Source organism: Anarrhichthys ocellatus, unplaced genomic scaffold, assembly GCF_004355925.1.
Source record: "Anarrhichthys ocellatus isolate YVR2014 unplaced genomic scaffold, GSC_Weel_1.0 scaffold6, whole genome shotgun sequence".
In the NCBI taxonomy this organism is placed as follows: domain Eukaryota; kingdom Metazoa; phylum Chordata; class Actinopteri; order Perciformes; family Anarhichadidae; genus Anarrhichthys; species Anarrhichthys ocellatus.
In genome coordinates this window covers 9295813-9320695 of record NW_022280036.1, presented here as the reverse complement: position 1 = coordinate 9320695, position 24883 = coordinate 9295813, and the positions used below count along the sequence as shown (strand labels likewise).

The 24883-nt window shown below is 41.5% G+C and overlaps 1 protein-coding gene across 2 annotated transcripts; it reads left to right on the top strand.

Annotated features, from left to right (window-relative positions):
• Positions 1-747: 747 nt before the first annotated feature.
• On the top strand, positions 748-18044 carry dhx38 (DEAH (Asp-Glu-Ala-His) box polypeptide 38). 2 transcript variants are annotated; one of them, XM_031846517.1, is made up of 27 exons: positions 748-1023; positions 1829-2151; positions 2382-2566; positions 2944-3093; positions 3185-3347; positions 3925-4043; positions 4135-4202; positions 4293-4448; positions 4583-4744; positions 5366-5473; positions 5939-6063; positions 6204-6341; positions 6460-6646; positions 7868-8053; positions 8221-8361; positions 8773-8883; positions 9151-9267; positions 9358-9465; positions 9617-9729; positions 10975-11183; positions 12736-12890; positions 12984-13139; positions 13434-13568; positions 13963-14088; positions 14183-14278; positions 14540-14661; positions 16880-18044. In XM_031846517.1, exons 2-27 carry the CDS (start codon positions 1832-1834, stop codon positions 16959-16961), a joined length of 3738 nt encoding a protein of 1245 aa, XP_031702377.1. In that variant the 5' UTR covers positions 748-1023; positions 1829-1831; the 3' UTR covers positions 16962-18044. The 2 variants fall into 2 exon arrangements, with proteins under 2 accessions (XP_031702377.1, XP_031702376.1); XM_031846516.1 differs by having other exon boundaries at positions 2379-2566.
• Positions 18045-24883: the final 6839 nt, after the last annotated feature.

Below are 24883 nucleotides of genomic sequence, written 5' to 3'. Positions count from 1 at the left end.
AGAAAATATAACATCAAGAGAAATGACATTCTTCAGTCAATAGGGAGGAAAAAACAGCATGACCTTTAATTGTCAAGTCTCTTTGGAAGACAGCAGGCGATGTACTGATATCATTACTTTTTTATAAGAAACTAATTTAGCTATAATAATTTAACTTTTTCCTTTTTATTTATTTCTTTATCTATTATCCTGCATAATCTCTTGGTCCACACTACAGTCCAGTTGGTTGTGTTTAGAGGAAACAGGAGACCACACAGGATTAAATAAAACATCAAAGAATATATTTTTAAAATGATCAACATTTTACTATACTAATTATTACTTTAATTACATAATTATATAAAGTTATCCAGGGACAATGTCACATACGACATACTTAGGTACAGTGGATAGCGGTGTGCACCTCGTATGCAACGGTTACAAACCGCCAATTAAGTACAAGAAGAACAGTAACAGTCCAGTCCAGGCGGTGGCGGTAATGCGCCTCTACATTAGTTGGTCAACTCCCAATATACACAAAAAAAAGAAGAATTGCGGGATTGGGGTTTAATATCCAGATTATAACTTCTCTATGAAGTCTTTTTTTATTTGGATTTTTTTATTTATTTTATTCATAATAATAACATTATTGTGTTTAAATGACAATTGTCATAAAGTCGTTGTGTTACACACTCCGGACAGTAGGTGGCGGCATGCACCTTAAACGTTGGCTTGTAGTCCGCCAATAAACTGAAAAGAAGAAGAAGAATTGTGGGATTGCAATGGCTGCTCTCTTGTCTGTAAACATATGCGTTGTGTTTAAGAAAGTCGCAGTTTAGATCATTTCCAGTGACAGCTATATATCCTCCATTCTCTGGAGTACTTACCCGTGCATTAGTTGACCTCAAATCGTTAACTTGATGTGAGAGTTTCTGCATTTTAGACACAGAAACACGCGGCATATTCCCGCAGTTTGCCGCCCGGCCTTGTCGGGACAGGACCTGATAGCTCGCAGGCTTGCTGACGCTAGCAGCTCTTTGTCAGGTAAGCAATAGTTCCACTTAATCTAATCTGTTATTAATCAAGGGGACATATACTCATTTTACTTACAAATACACCAATGCAATACAGTTACTGCGTCAACGTAGTTTAGATTTACAACGCGTTTCCTCCTCTGAAGCCGATCAGTGTTGACTTAGTGGCTGCATGTCATTTGTAACGTTAAGGTTAAATTGGTAAACAACACAACAGTTCACTCAAAGCAAACAGGAGAGCTAGCCAGTATGAATCTGACCCTGTTTGTGACTTTAGGTACCTTTTAAGGTAACAAATGGGGGAAACTAAAGTTGTCTGTGTCTCGATGGGTTGTTTCTGAGTAAGTAAATATGTTAGCAGACGTTTTTCCTTTGAGCTGGAAGTAAAGTTTGATTGAACAAATATCTGTTCTTATGGAAGATGAAGATTAAATAATTTTACACCCCCATTGTATCAAGGGTCAGAAACTGACACAAATGTTGTTTTGGAGCTAAATTGATAGTTCGACTAATTTGACAACACATTAATTGTTGTAACCAAGTGTTTTATTATTAAACAATGGGAAACCTTTTGTTGTCACAGCTTCTGTACTGTAAGGATTTGCTGCTTGGGTTTTTCTGCTGCTGGTCAGACAATACTGCGAGGTCACCTTTGACTCTAGGATCTTGTCATTGGTTAATTATTGCATGTTATAGATCATACGATTCATGATGCACAAAAAGTTAAAAACAACAAATGTGTAATTTTGTCTAACGGATGCCATGAGCAACAGTTTAGTAGCTTAACACCTTTTGCACAAATTGTTTCCCCACAGATAATGGATGACGATGTGTCCATGCATAGGCTGGAAGGGACTGATCCAGATTCTCAAGTGGGTGGACTGATGGTGAAGAAGAAGAGTGCTGCTGCAGAGCCCCATGTTTTTCGAGCACCATCTCCTCGCACCTCGCTGCTGGGCTTGGATCTGCTGGCAGCCCAGAAAAGGAAGGAGCGCGAGAGCAAGGAACAGGCAGAGGCCGATGACATCAATAGAAAGAAGTCAAAGGTTTCCTCCTACAAGGACTGGGAGGAAGGTAAAAGTGACTCTGGGTCTGATGAAGAAGACGACGATAAGGACAAGGATGCTAAGAAGGAGAGGTAAGTGTTGGTGCTTCACCCATGATGATAATACTTTGATTGAAAGTTATAGATAATGCATAAATAGACGGGCAACACCCATCCCTCATGTTTATTCAGATTATCATTATTTCTAATTCATTTGATATTGAAAACTTTGGATCTTTACACTCCTGGACCGCACTGTTTGGGACGTTTTAAATCATATAGTATGACTAATGTGTCATGTTTTATTTACATTTTTCTAGCAGGAAGTATCGTGTGACTGGCTCCGAGACACCCTCAAGCCCCGGAGGGGTCAGCGAAGAGTTCCGACGCCGACACCAGCAGAGAGAGAAAGAGAGGCGGGAGCATGGAGTCTACGCCTCCTCCAAAGAGGACAAGAACAGAGAAAGGGACAAGGAAAGGAGCCGAGATAAGGGAAGAGACCGAAGAGGTGATTCTAAAGATCACTCATGTGACATGTAGCTTGTGTTGTTTGCATTCTAATGCAAGTAGACTTCTGGTTGTAGTCCAGAATCATAAAGTAAAAATTGCACACCTTGGCTCGTAATAGCCTCTCAAATGGAAATGGAATTTTTTTTCTACATCATATTATGGTAAATTCAATGCATTTAGTTTTTTGACTGTTGTGAGAAAAATAAGCAATTTTATTTTGGAGTAGGACAACATGTGATGACCGGTGGTTCATTATTTGTTATTCGTTATTTATTTGTTATAAAGTGGATGAACAACATTGGTAGATCATTTAATAATGAAAGCAAAATGTTGGATCTGTCAGGGCTGTTGAGATTAACTTTCTCCGTGTGTCAGATGAGCGAGAGGGCAGTCGTGGCAGCAGCAGCAGCAGCCGGTCGGAGCGCAGTGAGAGGAGCGAGCGCTCACAGAGAGATGGCTTCTCCGATCGCATCAGCAGAGGGACGAAGAGAGAAGAACCCCCGACGCCACAGCAACGCCCCAGAGGTAGTTTGTTTTATTCATCTGATTTTATTTCAATGTGTTCTTTATAATGGTACATAATTGGTTGACTGAACCTATTTTGTTTTCTACATAGATTCTTTCACACCCTCACGCTCCAACTGGGAGGAGGATGACAGTGGTTATTCCAGTTCACGGCATTCCCAGTGGGAATCTCCGTCCCCTGCCCTGTCCCACAAAGAGATGGATCGCTCCGAGCGAAGCCATCGCTCTGGCCGAGAGAGTGAGAGGAGAGACAGGTAGACAGCTGTCAATTATTTTACCTCACATTTCATCCTCCTGACCCAAAGCCTTAGTTGAAAAGTTAAAGTAGAAAGTAAAGTGATTGTTAAATGCACTTAAAATAGTTGAGACTGAAAACAGACAGAAACAGAAATGTATTCCTCAGGCATGCAATTTATAATAGCAATGTTTTAATTGTACTTTGGATTTTTGGCAAAATGCAAATAATAGTTTCTATTGAATGAATATATCCCTTATTTTTGCAAGCAGACACTTATCTACATAAAAGTTTAAGAAAGAAAAAAAACTTAGATGAGATTGTCCTCATAAAGTTAAAGACCAAATATTTGAACATGGTTGGGCTAACATTCTCCAAACACCTTATTTCTCCAACACAATGGTAATGAAAGCTACTGGTTATTTGCATTTTACAACATTGATATTTGTATGTGATATTAACACCCTTTCATGTACTGTCACTGAGACATGTAAGAGGCTTTTATAAATCCTCACTGTTAGTTCTGCTCTTCATATTTGACATGGAATGCCGATGCCACGTGATCCTCACATAACGTCTGTCTGCTGTGTGCTTAGGTCAGTCAGAGGCCGCTACCCTGACGACACACCCCTGCCTACCCCATCATACAAGTACAACGAGTGGGCCAATGACAGAAAGCATTTGGGTTCTACACCTCGTTTATCACAAGGAAAAGGTACTATTCTAAAATCAGGCCGTTTTGTGCTCCCATGCAGGATTTAAATACTGTATGTCCCAGAACATTTCTTAATCTGTCTCTTCTTCAGGTAGGAAAGAAGATGGCTTTATGTTTGATAACGAGGATGAGAAAGACCAGTGGGAGGAGGACCAGAAGGTGAGTTATTTCTCATTTATGCCTCATAGAAGCTGTAACGGTTTTCTGTGTCCACTTTTTGACATCTCTTATTGTCTCACGGTTTTGCAGCAAGCTGACAGAGATTGGTACATGATGGACGAAGGCTATGATGAGTTCCACAACCCTTTCACTACCACCTCTGAAGAATATGTAAAGAAGAGGGAGCAGATCCTTCAGAAGCAGACTCAAAAAAGGATATCTGCCCATAAGCGACAGATCAATGAGGTACAACCACAGTGCTTCATGTCGGCCTTATCACAACTGCGTGTCTGCAAGCACAGACATCTACTCTGTGTGTGTGTGTGTACTATACTTGTTTGTTGGACTGTCTTTGTAACCGGCTGTGTTTGTTCTCTCAGGATAATGAACGGTGGGAGACCAACCGTATGCTGACCAGTGGTGTGGTGCAGAGGTTAGAGGTGGATGAAGACTTTGAGGAGGACAATGCTGCTAAGGTTCATCTGCTGATTCATAACCTGGTTCCTCCCTTTCTGGATGGAAGAATAGTCTTTACTAAGCAGGTAAACAAGGTCTAAACAGTTCATGACATCAAAGGCCTCTACAGGGCTCAACAATAAGGATCGTCCGCTTGCTCGGTCAAGTAAAATATCATGTCGGGCTAGTAAATCTAGCAGTTAGCCCGATTGGACAAGTAGTAAAAAATGACTCAAACACGTTGCTTTTTCTGTAGCTGTTAATGGCAGACCTAGCTGAGGAGTGAGGAGTGTCGCTTCCTTCTCATCTCTATGTAGAGGAGCACATGCGCAGTACCAAACAGGCGCCCGCGAGAACATGGCGGACTGGGAAGACAAAGTTTATGTGCTGAAGCACAAGCAAGAATTTTAAATTATCCTGGAAACGGGAGTTTAGTTTGGTGGCCTTAGAGAATGTGGCCGAAACGCCAACTATGCATTGTACAGTTTGCCACATTTCATTTACTTAAATAAAGACTGAACATGACAATTCAATTATATTTGATAACCGCTAACAAATACGATCTGTATCAGGGCAAGTAAAAAACGATGAACCCTGCCTCTAGTCACTAGGTTTATGGTTGGAGTTGAATAATGACTCAGATTTTGCTAGAACTAAACTTGAAGAGTTTGTATCTGAATGTTTGTGTATTTCTTTTCCTGCTGCAGCCGGAGCCTGTCATCCCTGTGAAAGATGCTACCTCTGACATGGCCATCATTGCTCGTAAAGGCAGCCAGCTTGTCCGTAAACATCGTGAGCAGAAAGAACGCAAGAAGGTCGGCTGGATTAACAACTAAGAATGTTGTTGATGTACAGTAGATATGTTTATAGCTAAAACCAGTGAGGACTTTAAATGAATATGTCGTTGGTTTATTCATCTGAACGGAGAAATGTGGAGAAGCGCAGATATGATCTTCATACTCTGCTGTTGATAAATGTCAAAGGGGTTTGTTGCTGTGCACCTGTCTGGTTGATAATGCCATCGCTGTCTAACTTCATCACTTTCGTAAATAATTTATTCATAATCACATTAGCTGGTCAGCTGATGACATTCTAACTGCAAACCAGGTGAAACACCAGATGCTCCGTCATCTCTTCCGTGTGTGTGTGTGTGAGTGTGAGTGTGAGTGTGAGTGTGTGAGTGTGTGTGAGTGAGTGAGTGAGTGAGTGAGTGAAGTTACTGACTGGAGCTTAAATCTTCATATTCATATGATTTAATTGGAATAATTCATTGTTTTCAGGCACAGCACAAACACTGGGAATTGGCAGGCACCAAGTTGGGAGATATCATGGGCATCAAGAAGACTGAAGAGCAAGACTCCTCTGGGGGCAAACCGGTGGGAGAGGACGGCAAAGTAGACTACAGGTGACCAGACTGTCCATGCAAAGAGCTAGATGACATTTCACTTTTTCTTTTTGATAATTCACCGGCCTAACTAGTTGAACTGTAATGTCTGACCTGCCATATTAATGTGTTGGTGATTCCTCTCTCTCTCTGCATTACAGAACAGAGCAGAAATTTGCAGACCACATGAAGGAAAAGAACGAGGCCAGCAGTGAGTTTGCTAAGAAGAAGACCCTTCTGGAGCAGAGACAGTATCTGCCTATCTTTGCTGTCAGACAGCAACTCCTCAACATCATAAGGTATTTTCAGAGTGCATTGCTGTCCTCAGATACAGTTTTATTCCCAATTTTCTCCTAAAAAGTGTTTTACATCAAAATTTCTTTGACTGTTTTTTAATGCGTTGACTGGCATCCGCAGGGACAACAGCATTGTGATTGTTGTTGGGGAAACGGGCAGTGGGAAGACTACGCAGCTGACCCAGTACCTGCATGAGGATGGCTACACCAGCTATGGCATGGTGGGTTGTACTCAGCCCCGAAGAGTGGCAGCCATGAGTGTGGCCAAGAGAGTCAGCGAGGAGATCGGCACTAACCTTGGAGAGGAGGTGAGACAGCTGCTCAAGCAAACAGTCACTACATTTAATACTCTGTGTGCAGTTTTATTTGTGATTGTGGAACCCTTGTGAACATCAAATGTGAATAATCTGCTTTTGATGTCCTATTATTATTATTAGGTATTTATTTAGTTTAGTTCTTTTGTGTGTGTGTGTGTGTGTGTGTTTGGTAAAATGAAACAAAAGAAAATAAATATACGTTGACATAAGAAAATGTGTATCAAAAAGAAAGAACAGAATACAATTTCCAAACAAGAAAGACCAGGGAAGAAAAAGGATCACTATAACGAGTACTTGCACTGCTGTCCCACACTGTATCATGAGTAGTTTACATAGTACTGTTCTCTACTCCGTCAAGAGAAGTTGCTTAAGATCTTTTTTTTTTTTTTTTTTTTTTTTTTTTTTTAAATCAGACATGAGCGACTGCTTGCCCATATATATTGCCGAAACATATGAAAGGCTAAATCATAGAGTAATATAGAAATCCAGAAAGTTCTTTTTCTTGACAAGATTTGTCTTACTCTCCGTAACATACCATTAATAGCTTTGTTTGATACTTGACACTTGTTTTCCAGTTAAGCTGATCATCAGTGGTTACGCCTAAGAACTAAACACAGGAAATATATTCAAGACAAAGATGATCTGACAAGGTTTTATTTTTTATGCGTGAAGATCATTATAGCACTCTTTTTAATTTACCCTCCAAGTTTATGTTCGGAACCTTGACTCTTAACGTTTGTTGTCAATATCGAATAAGTAGTTTAACTAATATGGTAAAACTGTGGACTTGTTTGAATCCTGTCTGGTCACTCAAGTAGTTAAGTTGCCCCGTGACCTCTGAGTAGAGACAGAAAGAGCTACTGTGTCCTTGTACCTCAGCTATGAAGGTGAATGGTTCCTAAACTACAGTAATGTCTGTGTTGAGGGTCTGAATGCTCTCTTGAACAAACTCGATAGCAAGTCATGTGCTGTGTAACAATGCCATCTAGTGGTTTAAAGGAAAATATCATGTCTGCTGCTGCCTGGGGTTTGAACTGAGGAGCAACAAACAATATATACTGGAGCTGCCTAATGTATGGAGATCAGCAAAAATTACTGTGGTTGTATTTTAATGAGGTATAATTTTTTTTTTTGTGTGTGTGTGTATTTTTTATAATCCCTACACATGTCATATAATAGTATTTGCTGTATGTCTTATATTGTTGCCTGCAGGTGGGCTATGCAATCCGTTTTGAGGACTGCACATCGGAGAAGACCTTGATAAAGTACATGACAGACGGTATCCTGCTCAGGGAGTCATTGAGGGAGTCGGACCTGGACCACTACAGTGCTGTTATCATGGATGAGGCTCACGAACGCTCCCTGAATACTGACGTGCTGTTCGGCCTGCTACGTGAGGTCAGTACAACTACCTAACACCCGATAAAGATAGATATACACACAGCTGCTTCTGCTGTGTGTCTACATGATACATTACCGTGTGAGGTTGATGTTTCCTTTACTTATTTCAGTGTAAATACACTCAACTTGAATATTCCACTCAACTGTCCTCTGTTTCCCATCAGGTTGTATCTCGACGTACTGATTTGAAACTCATAGTTACCTCTGCAACTATGGACTCAGACAAGTTTGCTGCATTTTTTGGCAACGTACCCATTTTCCACATTCCAGGAAGAACGTTTCCCGTGGACATCTTGTTTAGCAAGGTATGTTTCTGTTCCATGTTCATTTAGAGACACATTCACTTTATCCTAAATACATTAAATCATTGTCATTACATCCTTTTTAGTAGCTTCAGATCATCATTATTATTATGCCATATTTCAGGAATTACTGCTGATTTGTAATGTTTCAAAGACCAATTTATATATTCTCAAAGCACAATTGCATGAGATTGTGATGAAATCTATAAAATGCATTCATAAGAAAAGTTTACACAACAGACATAAGCCCAGTAAAGCGATGTATCACATTCACTTATATTTTGTAATACACTGTGTTAATTGACATCAACTATCTTTTGGCATATAAAAACACAAATCATTTTATTTTGGTTGTTGTGAGGTCACGTCAGTGGTTTTGTTTTGGAGTGATTTGTTGTGGTTTGTGCTGTGTAGACTCCTCAGGAGGACTACGTGGAGGCAGCAGTGAAGCAGGCCCTGCAGATCCACCTCAGCGGGTTGATAGGAGACATCCTCATCTTCATGCCCGGGCAGGAGGATATTGAGGTGAGGGGACATGGCTGCTGTTCTCACTCAAATGGTTGTTGCATACAATTTTGGCATAAAGGACTGATCTAAATTTCATGTATAAATGTGCTGTAGAAGTAAAGTAGTTTTTGCCTTTTTAAAAAGCATGGAAGTGGACAGCGATTCACAGATTCGATTCCGTCTGTAGTTTTCTCTCTTTTTATATATAGTGTAAATATATTTTAAATAGGTTCTTCCCATTTTGGTGATCCCAAATCTAAGTAAGGTATATCTTTGTTCTCGCAGGTGACGTCGGATCAGATCGTGGAGCGGTTGGAGGACTTGGAGAACGCTCCTGCTCTGACCGTGCTGCCCATCTACTCCCAGCTGCCTTCTGACCTCCAGGCCAAGATCTTCCAGAAGGTTTGTATCTGTACACTTTACATCTATGAGTCATTGTTATGAACAAAAGTGAGAAAACAAAGCTGACTGCTTTCATTTGTCCTCTGCTAGGCTCCAGATGGTGTGAGGAAATGCATTGTTGCTACAAACATCGCTGAGACCTCCCTCACTGTGGACGGAATCATGTTTGTCGTGGATGCAGGATACTGCAAACTTAAGGTAGGAATGTGTGTGTGTGTATGTATGTATATATGTATGTATGTATGTATGTCTATTTTATTTTTCAAGCTGCAGTTTTAGAAAGTTCCTTTTCCTATTAAACCAATCTGACATAATTGTTATATTACTAACTCGTTTCTTCTGTCAACAGGTTTTCAATCCTCGCATTGGAATGGATGCTCTACAGGTTTATCCCATCAGCCAGGCCAATGCCAACCAGCGTTCTGGCAGAGCAGGGCGCACAGGACCTGGACAGTGTTACAGGTAATGGCCCTTGTGTTCACAAACGCATGCTCACAGCCACAATCAATGTTGAGCTGGATCCGATGCATCTTGAAAGTGCCATATTCAGATTCCTGCAATGCTGCTCCTAAACTTAGCTTTTAGCGGGCAATAAGGCTTCTCCTGATTCTACAAAAGGGAGGCTATTTTTCATTTTGTCATTCGTTTTACATTCTCCTGAGGGCAGAAACGTACATTATTTCCCAGCTATCTTAGTTCACATTCAGAAATAAACCACCTGAATATGATATTTCTGTTCCTTTCCCGTTTCCCTGAGAGTGTTGCATCTTTTTAGCGTAACTGTTAAAGTGTGTTCCTCCTTCAGTTGTTTGATATCAGTGCTGTCCTCGGATGATTTGCTCAGGGCTCTGGATGTGTGACATGACCATGCTTTCAAGACAGTCAGAGGCAGGAAGAGGGCCAGAACTCTAATCTCCAAAGGATTTCATGCAGTTTAACTCTGTTTATGGCGTGGAAATGTGCCACAAAAGACCTCGCCAGAGGTTTCACTTGACCTCTCCCCGCTTTGCCATATTCACTTAAGTAAAGATTGAGTGACGGCGACACGCACAGGGCGATCCATTATGCATTGCTAATGAGCTAGCATGCTTATGAAACCCCACATATTTCTGGATTAATCCTGCCCACCTGCTCTTATACACAAGCTCACACAGATCTATGAAGAATCGGTTTTGGAGGAGCTTTGCACTTAGTACAGTTAAGGTGTGTGTGTGTGTGTGCGGATGTGTGTGTGTGTGTGTGTGTGTGTGTGTGTGTGTGTGTGTGTGTGTGTTCGAGAGCAGATAGAGTGAGTCACGCTGGTTTGCTCCGCTTGCGTGGAGAATTCCCCACTCAATGACCCTTTTAGCTGCGACTGCAGGCACTCGCTCACAAGCTCAAAACCTCCATATACATTCAAATCATTCTGTAATTATAAGCGCATACCGCAGCTGTAATTGTTGCGAGAGCTTTGTTAAGTCGGGTCCTTTACTTTAACTCTGGATATCCCCCCCTTTAATAAATTGTAGCTTCCTGAATTTTCCTCTGCAGCTGAATTACGTCTGGTGCTTACTGCTTATTTAGAATCCCACAGACATGTCTGCACATATTAGAGAACATAACAATTTCATTCCCAATGACTTTGTTCTCTGTCCCAGAAATAATAAATGTCCAATTCTTGTGTCTGTCTCTGTCCACGTCTGTCTTGGTGCCCTCCTCTCCGTCCAGGCTCTACACTCAGAGCGCCTATAAGAATGAGATGCTGACGACCACCATCCCAGAGATCCAGAGGACCAACCTGGCCAACGTAGTCCTGCTGTTGAAGTCTCTAGGTGTTCAGGATTTGCTCCTCTTCCACTTCATGGATCCCCCACCTGAAGACAACATGCTCAACTCCATGTACCAGCTGTGGATCTTGGGAGCTCTGGACAACACAGGTGTGTGTAGTGAACAGGAGTTGGAATAACAAAATCATGACGGGGAAAAGAAAGTAATTTTATCTTAATGACAGCTTATGACAGCCAACGAGATGCAGCAGCGAAAGTTGTTGTTCCTCAAGCTACTTTGTGTAGTCTACTCAAACAACGAGATACATCCATGGCTGCTAGTAATGGAGGCAGAAACTCAATGTGCGCGGGTAAAACACTTGTGGTTGAAGCCGTCCTCAATTGCATTGATAATGCCGGACCACTTAATTCCCCCTTGAGTGGACTCGTGAAGGAAAAACAGTCAAATTCAGTAAATAGCAAAGCTTTCCGTTTTGTTTCTTTATATTCATGTAATAATATTGCAAATGTCAATAAGAGGATGTTCTGCATGAGGAATAAAGAAAAAGAGGAAAAGAAGGGTTATTTTAATCATCCATTTATAATGTTCATCACCCTTCACTATAAGAGGTTTTCACTGTATTTTCATCTAATGGTTTTTTTCTCCATTGATTGTTTTGGTCTGTAAAATATCAGCAAATTGAGAAAACATTCCATCACAAGTTTCCAAAGCGTCAAAGAAATTCAGTTTACTGTCAAATATTCATGTTTGAGAAGCTTGACCCTCAAAAGTTTTGCCATTTTTTGTCAAAAAAAAAGATTCAAAATTTTTAGATTTGTATTTGTGTGTTGACTAATTGAGTCAATAAGTTGTTGCAGAGCTAATTGGAACATATTTAAAGAAAAAAGATGAATACTATGTATAAATAACATCATGCCACGTATCCTAATTATATTTCACATCAGTTTTCTTTTCCCTGCCTCGAGCCGTAGGCCCACCTAGACTAGTCCTGTATACAGAGGGGCCAAAGAACATCAATAATCCTCCCGTTGAGATGAAGATGACGCTGTGACAGAGAATATTGGGTATTTCAGGGTCGTATTTCCCCCTCAGCGTTGCTTTGAGCTCCTACATAGGGAAGCTGACACCACAAACGCAGGCAGGAGGCTATGCTGCAGTGATGATGCAGACACAGCAAACAGGCCTTGAGGAAGTAGTTGTGAAGTTTAGCCGGTGGAGTAATTGCCTAGTAACTGATCCTGTGTTTTGATTTGACTGGTCGGGTCTCATTTCTGTCTCATCCTTAGCCAGATTCCAGGGGATTTAGGGATTTGGGGATGAGGAGGGACTTTTGATGATTCCCTGTATGGTGTGTTAACAGCAGATTATCTCTGATTAAGGCTTACCTGCCCCAAACTGGCTGCTCTGCTTCTCTGCTTTTGCTCCTCGTAAGCTTCTTAGACTCTGCCGTCTAATCATTTAAATCAGAACTGGCAAAGTTTTTGATCTCACTCTCTTTTTCTCAACTGTCAGCAGTTCATCCTCACTCACAGTGATAGACAAATAAGTGTCACATTATGCTGGCTTCTCCCTCACGCCAGCAGGCTTTTGATGGAAAAGGAGCTTATCACTCGTCTTATGTTGTTCCTCCTTAATTCATTGCATCCACTTTTATAATCTTCACGACTAACCTCGTAGTTGTGTTCTATTCTGTCCTCTCAGGTGCTTTGACACCGACGGGGCGTCTGATGGTGGAGTTTCCCCTCGACCCCGCCCTCTCCAAGATGCTTATTGTGTCCTGCGACATGAGCTGCAGTGCTGACATCCTTATCATCGTCTCCATGCTGTCTGTGCCGGCCATCTTCTACAGACCCAAGGTACGTCTCATTTGATACAGTTGAAACATGTACTGTTTAGCACAGGGGTCACTAATAGGCGGATGTAAAACTTGATTTAATGTGTCTCTGCAGGGCCGTGAGGAGGAGAGTGACCAGGTGAGGGAGAAGTTCTCAGTCCCAGAGAGCGACCACCTCACCTACCTTAACGTCTACATGCAGTGGAAGAACAACAATTACTCCAGCATCTGGTGCAACGACCACTTCATCCACACCAAGGCCATGCGCAAGGTCAGCCTCCCACTGCCTCACCTGTTCTCTCTGTCAACACCCTCTGGCCCTGGATGGAAACCTGTCATTCAGCACATCAAGTTTAAATTGTGCATTCTTGCTTTTAATTTGGTGTTTTAATATGTATCGCATATGATTCAAGTCCTTTGAGGCCCATTTACTTTCCTGCTGAATTATTTTAAATGTAGTAGTTCGTCTAATGGAAATGTTCCACTAAAACAATTGATTGCGAGCAAACAGAGCGGGCGTGTTTTCTATGAGGTTCCACTTCCAATACATATTGTTTTTGTGCAGGTGCGTGAGGTGCGCTCCCAGTTAAAGGACATCATGGTGCAGCAGAGGATGAACCTGATTTCCTGCGGGTCAGACTGGGACATCATCAGAAAGTGCATCTGTGCTGCATACTTCCACCAGGCTGCCAAGCTCAAGGTATGTTCCGCCTTGTGGCAACTGGTTGTGGCAGATTTATAGCAACATAATTACAGAGTGGTGAAATATCCCTTCTGGCCTCACATTAATACGGCGCTAAAATCTGAAAGGGAATTTGAAATCATGACTGTATAATCAAGGTTCTCCGTCTGACTTATGACAATCCAGCTAACCCACGCAATTGTAGCAGTGTTGGATATACTTCACATTTATTTTCTTGCTGTCTAAGCCAGGTGGAGAAGCAAATTAGCTTATATGACCTGTTTTGCAGGCACGAACACACACATTTAGACCAGAGTTAAACTGCAGCACACTGCACCAGGGTCCCATTTTCCTATCCAGAAAGTCTGAGTGTCACATTTAATTAGTTATTCATGCCTGTGTTCGCTCCCAGGGCATTGGTGAATATGTGAACGTGAGGACAGGCATGCCATGTCACCTCCATCCCACCAGCTCCCTGTTTGGTATGGGCTACACCCCCGACTACATCATCTACCACGAGCTCGTCATGACCACCAAGGTAAAAAGACTGCCTGCTGCAGAGCCCGGCAAGCATTAAAACAATTAATTCTATATGTGTTGTTCGTGTGTAACCTGCCCCTTTTGTGTTGTAGGAGTACATGCAGTGTGTGACTTCAGTGGATGGAGAGTGGCTAGCAGAACTCGGACCAATGTTTTACAGCGTCAAACAGGCAGGAAAAAGCAGACAGGTAAGACAATGCCGGTACCTGCTTAATGCACATTAGTTTCATTCACAGCACAGCCAAAAGTATATCCACAGAAATGTCCTCATATGTCCGTTTACTTTTGGTCTGGGGGTGAATTCATAATTTTTTGGCTTTGTTACTAAGACCAGTGGTTCCCAACCTTTCTGACTTTTGACCTCTTGTCCCTGGTCTGCTGGCTGTTGCGTGTTCAGTTTAAAGTTGAATCCTGTATACCTGTCTCATCTTTTTGTGTTGCTTTTCTAGGAGAACCGTCGCCGGGCCAAGGAGGAGCTCACCAACATGGAGGAGGAGATGTCCATGGCTGAGGAGCAGCTGCGAGCGCGTCGAGATGAGCAGGAGAAGAAGACCAGCACTGGTATTGTTAAGTAAGTGGGGGACCATCTCGCCTCATTTCTCCTCATCACACATTGGTCCTCATCTAACAATAGTTCCCCGTGGCCCTCATTTTCCATACACAGTCGAGATAGAAACATTTAATTTACCTTCCTCGCTGCCAATCCATATCTTCACCTCTCCTCCTCTCCCACTCTCTCTACTCCACCTCTCTCACTCTTCATGATGAGCTTTTCTCACCTCTGGTCCCTGCAGACGAAACAAAAAGAAATAATATTGACTCCTGGCTGACCCCCATTACTGCAGCAATTTAAATTGTGCCATAGCAGAGCAGAGAAAGAAGGGGGGAATGTTCAATTTCAAATTAGACCAAAAAATGAATTTCACACCCATCCGTACGCTTTACAGAGGGAAATAAGGTTATAAAGACACATTAAAAAACTAACTTTTATTGTTAATTAATCAGCTGGTTTATCTGAGTTTGCGTGACCACGTCTGTAACAGATCTGTTGAATATAATCACACTTGGAGGTATAGGATTAAGAATTAGATCCAGGCAGAGGAAGCTGGATGTGTGATAATGAATGTCGTGTGCTCTCCTGGGCTCTCGGCTGCCTTTGTCCTCCGGCAGGCCTCACACATGTCTCCTCTCTGAGTTCAGTGTGACCGAGATGAAATATTTCTCTGGGTACGCCTTCGTGTGCCGGCGGCGTATCACCTGTCTCCCTGCTCACCAGCACAGATCAGTGGTGTGAATTAGTAAATGACCCAGTTGGTTGTTTTGTGTTTAAAAGTGGAGGTGTGAGAGAGTGTTTTTACATCGGTGGTAAAAGCTAGAAGTGCTTGTTTATTTCCTTATGAACCATTTAAAGGACAATGCAACAAGTTCCAGCTTCCTAAGTACAATCATGTATACTTAAGGCTGGGTATCAAACTCAATACTGTTGTCGAAAGCTCTCAAGTGGATGAGTAGCAAACTGCCAAACTTTCTTTGGTTCCAGCTTCTCAGTTGTGAAGATTTTCGACTTCTCTGTTGTCATACATTACTGTAATTTGAATATCGTTGTGTTTTGGACAGGAGAAAACAAGACATGTTAAAAGTTAACTTCTGTATTTTTCTACCTGGGTCCTATTTTTTGTGTCTAACGGCTAATGGGGACAACAATTTCTGAAATTGTTCCAATATTGAGCGAGAGCTCCGCAGACAGCAGCCTCTCACAGGCTGCATTCTAATCCTATTAAGACAATTTGCCACCGTCAATTTACGTCCACTAAACGTGCTTGTTTTTGCCACTGACTCTGGTTCTGATTGTTGCTGTAAGTGTCTGACAACTTTATGGAAAGAGCTCGAACATTTCGTGAGGCGACGAGTTGCCGGAAGACAGTGATGGAAGTGCCGACCAGGCTGTTTTTTGCTTCTTTTTTTTTGAGTACAGAAAGCGTAGCTTGGTGTTATCTAAAAGATTTTCATTGTCGTGGCTGAATATTTAGATAATTTCGACCATGTGGATGAGGTACTCGATTTCGATGGCCGCCCGTTTTTATTTGAGCCAGAGTACACTAATGGAGAGCGAACATGTTGCTGTGTGACCCTACGTGGCCTATTTGTAGCACAACAACAACATTGATTTGCTGTATTGTTTGATGTAATGTAAAATACACAGACTTTGTAGGGAATGCTCTAAAACAAGCAAAACTAATGGTATGGTCCATTTAAGACCCTGCAGGGGAAATTCTGTGTTTAAATTTAAGAAACACTCCACATGTGCATTGTCCACCTTCTTGTATGTACAGTATCCTGTCTGCATTTGTGTGCGTTGCTGATGGGAAACTACTGGCAGCTCGTGTATTGAGGGAACCGCACATTTTTTTTTTTTCTTTCTTCTGAAGACCGTGACAGAAGGGGGTTATGGCCTGATGGTTGTAATTGCTGTGTGTGTGTGTGTGTGTGTGTGTGTGTGTGTGAGTGTGAGCGTGAGCGAGAGAGATGAGGGCAGTGTGGGCAGTGTCAGGGTGTCGCACTGCTGTAATTAAAGATGATAGATTGTGCTGTCGGAGGCGTCGGGCGCTCTACGTCCCAACCATCTTCAGCTTGCCTTTTCAATCTCCTGCAGGCCTGCTCCTTTCATGCTCACATTCAGGCCAGTCTTCTTCAACCACAGCTGCTTGCCTAATGTAAGGGATGTTTAGCCTAGACTGAACAGAGCAAAGAAAAAATGAGGCTTAAAACACACTTCTTTTCTGATTCAGGGCTCCGAAAATCTGCACACCAGGGAGAAAAGATGAGGCCCCCATGACGCCCAGACGCACCCCTGCCCGCTTTGGACTGTAGAACACCCCCTTGGAGGTTAAAGCCCATCAACCTACCGCGTTGGCTCCCCTAGACTCATTATCATCCCGACCTGGACCACGCCAGCACAAGCAAACAGTGTAATTCCAACTGCCATTTGTCCCTCCCAGCATGGCCAGAATCAACTGCAGTTCATGTACAGACCACTAGAGTGAGAACTTGTATAAGGCACAAGACTCCAAGATGAGCCAGGTCCATCCGAAATGCCTCCCTCCACCTTTACCAGCCGATGGCTGTTACCATGATGCATTTTAAGGGATAAAGGATTGTTTTTTGTATGTTTAGTATTTATATGTTGTCATTACTGAAGTGTTTTTACAGATGTCTCTATAGAGTAATGTTTTTACCTGAGCTAGAAACATTACATTTTTCTTTGTTCTTTTGCTTCTTTAATCCTGAGTGTGTTATCGGAGGGGAACTGGTGAATAGTGATCTAATTTCAGTGTTTCTTGTCTTTGTGTCCATGCATTTACTAGTTCTTGTACTGTCATGGCTTGAACAGCGTGTGTGCTGCCATGAAGCGCTCCTCTACAGACTGAAGCGCTATTCAAACTGTACTTGTGGCACGAGTGTCTTCAGACCCTAGAGTTGTATTGTAATGACCCCCAATACACACACACACACACACTCATGCTGGCTTAGGCAATTGACCCTTTTCTACTTTCTGTTAACCTTGTTCCACCAATGTAATGTACCACAGCTTTGCTTCATACAAAACATCATCACGCTGGATTAAACATATCAACTGTTTTATTTTCATGGTCCTTGTGTTCAAAATAGCACACACTGCTTCCTTTGTGCTTTTTCCCAAGGAAATGTTTGCAAATGTGTCTTTTAAACAGGTGAATCCTGTTTGTTGATGTGCGCCCTCTCCTGCCCTCTCAGCTGATCAGAATATCGTGCAGCTTCAGACAGACCGGTCTATCTGTAACAAAACAGTTTAGTGAAGGCCGTGTTTGGATAGTGACAGTGGATCTGTTTTGTCTTTTTTACATCGATCTGAGACGGCAGAAGGATTATTTTCTCTCTCTCAACATCTTTTGTAAATGAAACAAATGAATGAAATGAATGTTCGTGTTTTTTTTTTTTTGTTTTTTTTTTTTTATCCAAGGTGATTTAATTTGATATTGTAGTCTCTAATGTCACATTATGTGTCTGCACTGCAAGTGCTTAACATAATTATGTCATTTTGATGCACATTTTTAAGTAAGTTTTGCAGAGGCAGTGATTTATTGCTCAATAAGGAGAAATTATGCATATTAGTTTAGGCTATAATTTCTCAATATGTGGGCATTGGTCTTCCTATAACATGAAACAGTGGTGAATGGTTAATTTAGAAGTTCTCAGCTGTGCACATACAATATGTTTACATTTCAATCATTTTCTACACCAAGAGATTTATACGGCACTGAAAATGAAACAAAACTTTAGAGTTTCAACAAAAGATTATTAATATTATCTGCCTATGTCCTGGTTTAATATTTCTTTCCATAACATTTCAGAAACTAGTGAAATGTCTACTGTAATTTCTCAGAGCCCAAATGGATGTTTTTAATTTGCGGATGCTAATGAATATTTTTAGTATTGATTAATCTTCTGTCAATCATTAAATAGCCGGAAGTAACATCTTAAACTGGCTTGTTTTGTTAGATAAACAGCCCCACCCCCAGCTCTTCACACTGAAGAAGCTTAAACCACAAAACATTTTTGCTAAACAACTGAAATGATTATCAAAATCATGGCAGATTGAATTAGTGTTGATCGACTAATTTAGCTCTACTTCAAATTGCTATTTTTGTTCAACCAATATCCGAAGGTATTCTGTATGCTATCGTATGACAAAGAAAAGCAGCAAATCATGACATTATGGAAGCTGGAACCAGGTAATGTTTGACTTTTTTCTTGACTGAAACAATGAATTGGTTATTAAAATATAAAAATAGTAATAGTTAACTTTTCTGTCAATCAGCAACAAAACTTGCACATCCACATAAGAATAGACAAAGACATTGAACACTTGGTTGGGAAACAGACTGTCGTGCATTAGATGAACTTATTCTTACAGCTAGCTTGAGGTCAGTGAGGTCATGGGCCTTCGTAGCCCAAAATGTAAATATATATATATGGAGCAACTCAAAACGCAGCAAAGTCCTGTGAGCAACGTGACTGGAATGGTCTTAATGAAATTCCCAGAATGGGTGTTTTCATTGTCAGCTCCCATTTGCCAGCTGAGGCGAGGGAAACTGATCAGAGAGAAACAAAAAGCCCGGGTCTGTCCCTCCCTCACTCAGACACGCGCACCCACAGATGTCACACATCTATATGAGTGATCCCTGGGCTTTGAAACCCCTCAGCTGTAAAGACGTTGATGTGCTTTATATGAAGAGCCAGGCTATATGTGGGTGGATCTTGTGTTTGGCTTTATTGAAGCTGTATGTAAATCTCCAGGTCACAAGACTGTTGAACAAAAGCTTGGATGGTGTTCCAGTGTCTTCATCACGGTAAGGTTGACATTTCTTGATGTCTCTTAGCTGAAGCCGCTCTCACTAGCTGGCATTTGGAGGGAAAAGACAAAAAAAAAATAAGCTGGCCTGCCTATGATTTCTTCAAATGTGGTGTGCAACAACTCGCAGTGTTTCTCTCCTTTCTTGTTGGTCAATGATAGTCCGTCTCACTGTAACCCTCATGCAAATAAGCATGATTATGAGCGTTCCCTCGACTCCCTCAATTCTCCAAGTCATCTTGATTGAGTGTGGCAGGCGGAGGAGGGAATGGATATAATGGACTCCACCAACTTTAATGAGACAAATCTCAGCTACGGGCTGACATTTTGAAATAGTCCTTGTGAATGACAGTGTCAGCAGTCACCTTTACCAAAGCTTTCCAGGGATTGTCCCTGTAATGATGGAGAGAATTAAAATGGCCTCCAAGGCGGTGGAGATGGGAGCCACGGGATTAGGGCGCAAAGCCACGCCTCTTAAATTAGCACTTCAACTACACCCCAAATACAGTACAGCTCTCCTGCGACGACTACATTTCATCACCCTGTAATTTGATGGAGGGATTAGTGGGGATGTTCATTGTTGACCACTGTGAGATTTGTTGAGATGAGCTGTCCCTCACATTAACTGCCCCGCCCTTGCCTTCCTCTGATTCTTCCCCCTTGTTGTGCGTCTGGTGGCAGACAGGGACAAGCTCTGCTGTCATTACAAACTTAATAAGAGCAGAAGTGAGATTGATGAGAAAAACAGAGGCATCAACTGCTCTTTTAATTAACTCTCGTCCCATAATGGTGCTCGGACGGAGGCACTGAGCAAAGAATGAGACATTTTCTTTCTCTTTCCATCCCTTTCTGTTTTGTTGCCTCGCTCACCCCCGATAATGAACAGCCTTCTGGGACCCAATTACATCCAAGGCTGCATTAGGAGCACAGCAGGCCCAGTGGAAACTTCAGCTGAGTTTCCCCTCATCCCCCCTTCCTCCCCTCCACTCCCTGTTACCCTGCTTGAGATGGCCTTCACTTGATTGAATTTTGAATGTTACACCCCCACACACATACACACACACACACACACACACACACACACACACACACACACACACACACACACACCCTTCTGTAGTCCCTTTCCTTCACCAGTTCTGAACCCACATGTGGTTTATTATGGAAGCAGGAGGCCATGTGTGCTTGTTGTTGGCTGTCCTTCACTTGATAACAGCGTGTGTTGATAGAGTGGCTTTGTATACAATGTGTAATGCATGGCATGAATTGGTGCACTAAAGCCTGTTTGTGTGTTGTGTCCCTGCAACAGACTTCACATTCTTGTGAAGAATTGTGAAAAGAGATTAGAATCAGTTAGTTGTGGTCTTTTAAAACTGAATAAACACTGATGGGAAAGCTTTTAAAAATCTATTCAAGTTAGTATTGTAGATTATGCTGAGTCATTAAACAATCATTGTTTTGTTTAATCAAAAGCAAACTCAATCATTAACATTTTTACCTTTTCATTACATTTCTATTTGCTGTGGAAATGTCAGTGTGTCAAGGACACAAAAACACGTGCCACCATTTTAAATCACATTTAATGCAAATAATAAGTCACAATCAACACAATTTACTCCAATGTCTAAATAGCAGTCATCAAGAATGTCTGTATAAAATGTCACGCTAATCCATCCAAGATAATTTACTCTTGACCTGTAGCGGACAATGCCACACCTATCGCCACACCATTAGCGTAGCTAAGAATCCCCCCGAATGTCAACTCTACAGGCATATCAGGCATCTTGGAAAACAAATGATTATCTTATATTGGTCATCATTTTTTGTGTTAGCATTCTTGAGTATTCACAGTTCACTAGAGCCTGGAAGGATATGTGATGGCTGAGTGTCTTTTAGATAGGGACTGCCTCTAAATGCAATGCTTGGGGACATCCAACGCATTAATAACAATTATTGGTGTTCTTTAGTTTCCTCAGACACCTTAAGTGTGGCGTATTGACTGCTATACTGGAAAGAATGTTGCCTATTGATCCGGCCAAGGCAGAAACCGATGGTGTCTTCTTCCTGTGAGGCTTGAATTAATCCTTACATGCTGCCACTGAGTAAATAACGTACCTACTATGACCCTGCGACTGGAGAGCCACTTTTTGTGTGAGCACACGTAATATCCTCACTGACGCCTTCTGAAAAGTCAAACCAAACAAGAAATGGGCACAACCAAACGCTTGGAATGATAGGATGCTGCAAGAAAAAGTAAAACAACGAGAGCTCTAACTGCTCTAACATTTATCATTTACTATAACGCCTGCGAGAGAAGAATGAATACTTTAAATATTGTTTCTTTAAATCGATAATAGTATTTTTTTAAACATAAACTGCCGTTTTCATGAACTTTGTTTTTGGTCTGGATAAAGTCAAATGGAATTTTACCAAACAAAACAGCCACAGTTTACTTCTGTTGGTAAATGCAAGAAATTTTTTGCAGCATGCAGTAATGTTTTTACTGGTCCATTGTCTTATCCCTAACCAACACTTTGTGTATACTGTACTACCATGCTTGGTCTACCTCCCTGTGGACTGTACGGTTACTAACAGCTCATCCACTATTGCTTAGGGGTCTTATTTTGTTCTAGAAGAAAGACTTTATACTGTCAAACTCAGACATCCCATGTGATTGAAGGCCGATGGGCATGGAACTCTCAGAGCTGCCCTCAAAGCTGCAACAATGCCTGCTTTCACACAGCCAACTTGTGGTGGGTGGAGTGGAAGAACAAAGGCGGACTTGTTAGGGTTTAGATGCCTTTATTATTTTTTTATTTGACCGCAATTTCTAGTCTATCTGTTCATTAAGATTTGGCTACACTGGCTTGTGGGGTCTGTGGCTCTAGGAATAGTTACTGTATGCGACTCAAAACACATCAAGCGCTTTACTTTTCTTTTGTTGAAATCAGAAACTTTAGTCATAAAAAATAGATCAAAATTCATTTGAACTCATCTTGTATTCAACTTACATGTGCTAAAAACTAATGAAATCAAAGCTCTGATGTGATTTACGGCATATGAACAGAAAGATATCTGGGTACAAAATGTAATTTAATTATTTCCGAAAGCAGTTTTCACCTACATAGATAAGGTTTCTAATTATGTACGATGCAGAAACCTTTTCAATTACAACTAGTTCAAGTTTAGTTTTTTAACCTTTATTGTACACGATCTGACAGTATAATTACAGCCACATCTGGCCATCAAAGCACTTATAACAAAAACATATCTTTTAAATCAAAACTCCATGCTCAACAAAGAAACGAAATAACAAAAAGTGTACTATACACTCAACTACACACAAGTACTTGAGTGAAAAGTACAGTAAAACACATTTTTGAAAACTTGTTGAGGTTTATCCTCCTTTCTAAGTGCTTATCATTAATAGATAAATGTCCGTCCCTGGGATTGGAAAGGTGGGGGCCACCTTATCAAAGGCACACCCAAATTTGTGTTTTTGGAGCTTAGGGACTAAAAGACAGAGGATATCTTTGCCTCAGCTGAGTCCTCCAACTTTATGGAAGTGCAATACTAAATTTCTGGAGCTCCCCTAATCAAAAGAATACAAAGTTATCAAATACTAAATGTTGTCAACCAGCAACATTTAATACTTATTTCAGTATTTCAGTACCCAGCCCGATGACGCCTCATATGTATGACGTTAGTGACTTTAGCCATTGACACACACTTTTTGTGCCTGTCACTATCTCAAGTCTCAGTCTGAATTGACCTACCAGTGCACTGAGCAGCTGCTGTGTCACTGAGGCCTGGTCGATATATACAGTAGCTGGGGGGAGAAAACATCTACTGTCAGCTGGCAAAATCACAAGGGCTAAAATCCAGCCGTAACAATGCTACCCAAATCCCCCATCGGCAATTACTTGTTATGCTCTTTTCTGTGTCAAAACACCCCTTATTACATGATCGATGGCTTATTTATTTGTAAAACAGGTCTCTAACCAGATGTAAATTATAACAGAATGCAAATTTGCTCAGTTTATTCTGGCCGAGCTTCCACAGTGTCCCAATCCCTCTTAAGCTTCTCGTTGACCGCGTCTGCCAGCTTTGTGTACACAATTGGCTCCTCAGCAATTCCAACAGCATCGTTAATGTCTGCCCTTTTGTGCTGCTCAATTCCACCGGAATAAACAGAATCACACATGCAAAATTATTTTCAAACACAGATAATTAGCCGAAAGAAACAATCAAGAGGATGAATAATAATGCACCTCTGCAACATTATAACTTTTAAGCATGGGAAAGGGAGGTATATGAATGCCAAGGGAAATGAGCTTATCAAATAAAGCTTGAAAATGTGCAGTGAATGAAATGAGTCAATTATTTTAATGTGAGATGGGAGCCCTGAGGAGAATAAATAAGCAATCGTCACATCATGCAGGGAGAACAAATGAGCATGGTACACAATTAGACAGGGTCACATTCTGCCAGAGCTGTGAGCGTGGGATGGGCTAATGAGCTGTGTGAGCGAGTGTGTGTGTGTGTGTGTGTGTGTGTGTGTGTGTGTGTGTGTGTGTGTGTGTGTGTGTGTGTGTGTGTGTCTGTTTGTGAATGTGTATAGGAAGAGAAAGAGGAAGTAAGAGATGAAAAAGCTGATCTCTAAGCCCTCAAAATTCTGATATACAGACTAATACAGCCAGATACACACAAGCGGCAAGTCAGGCAAGAAACAAAGACAAAAGTAAGAGGGGATTGGTGGAGAAGAGGTGGGCTATCAGTCGACTTGGCATCTGGAGCAAGACGTGCAGGCAGACAGGACAATGGGCAGGTACATCAGCCAAACAGACAAAAAGAAGAGAAGTGCCTCAGAAGGACCAACGGCACAGAGCTTTCAAAGGCGACTCATAGTTATTAACTATTCAATCACATAAAGGAGAGCTGAAGGCGTGAAAGGTTGCGGACTGAAGCACTTTTGCTTCAGTGCATTAAGAGCCTCGTCCAGCACTCTTGCTGCGTCAAAGAGAAATAGATTGCCTCCCAGGAAGATGACTGCTCAAATGGGTCGGCTTTTTCCCCTTAATAACAGCAATCTGCTGTGAAAATCTAATCCCAAGTACCATTTACACTGAATCTAGATAACTTCTGCTCAGAAAAGCATACAAAATGAATATTTCATTCCCACAGCACAACAGGAAGACCAAATTGCTAATGAACACCATGCCGCTAAAAAAATGCACATGTTAAAATGGCATTGTGGATATGTTTTAAAAGTGGCCCAAATGAAAACACAATTCTTCACAAGAGCGTAAAATGTATTTGATCTTATAGACATGGGTGTGCATGACCCGTTCATAAAAAGGCAAATCTGCAAGTGAAACACTCACAATGTTGATAACCTGAG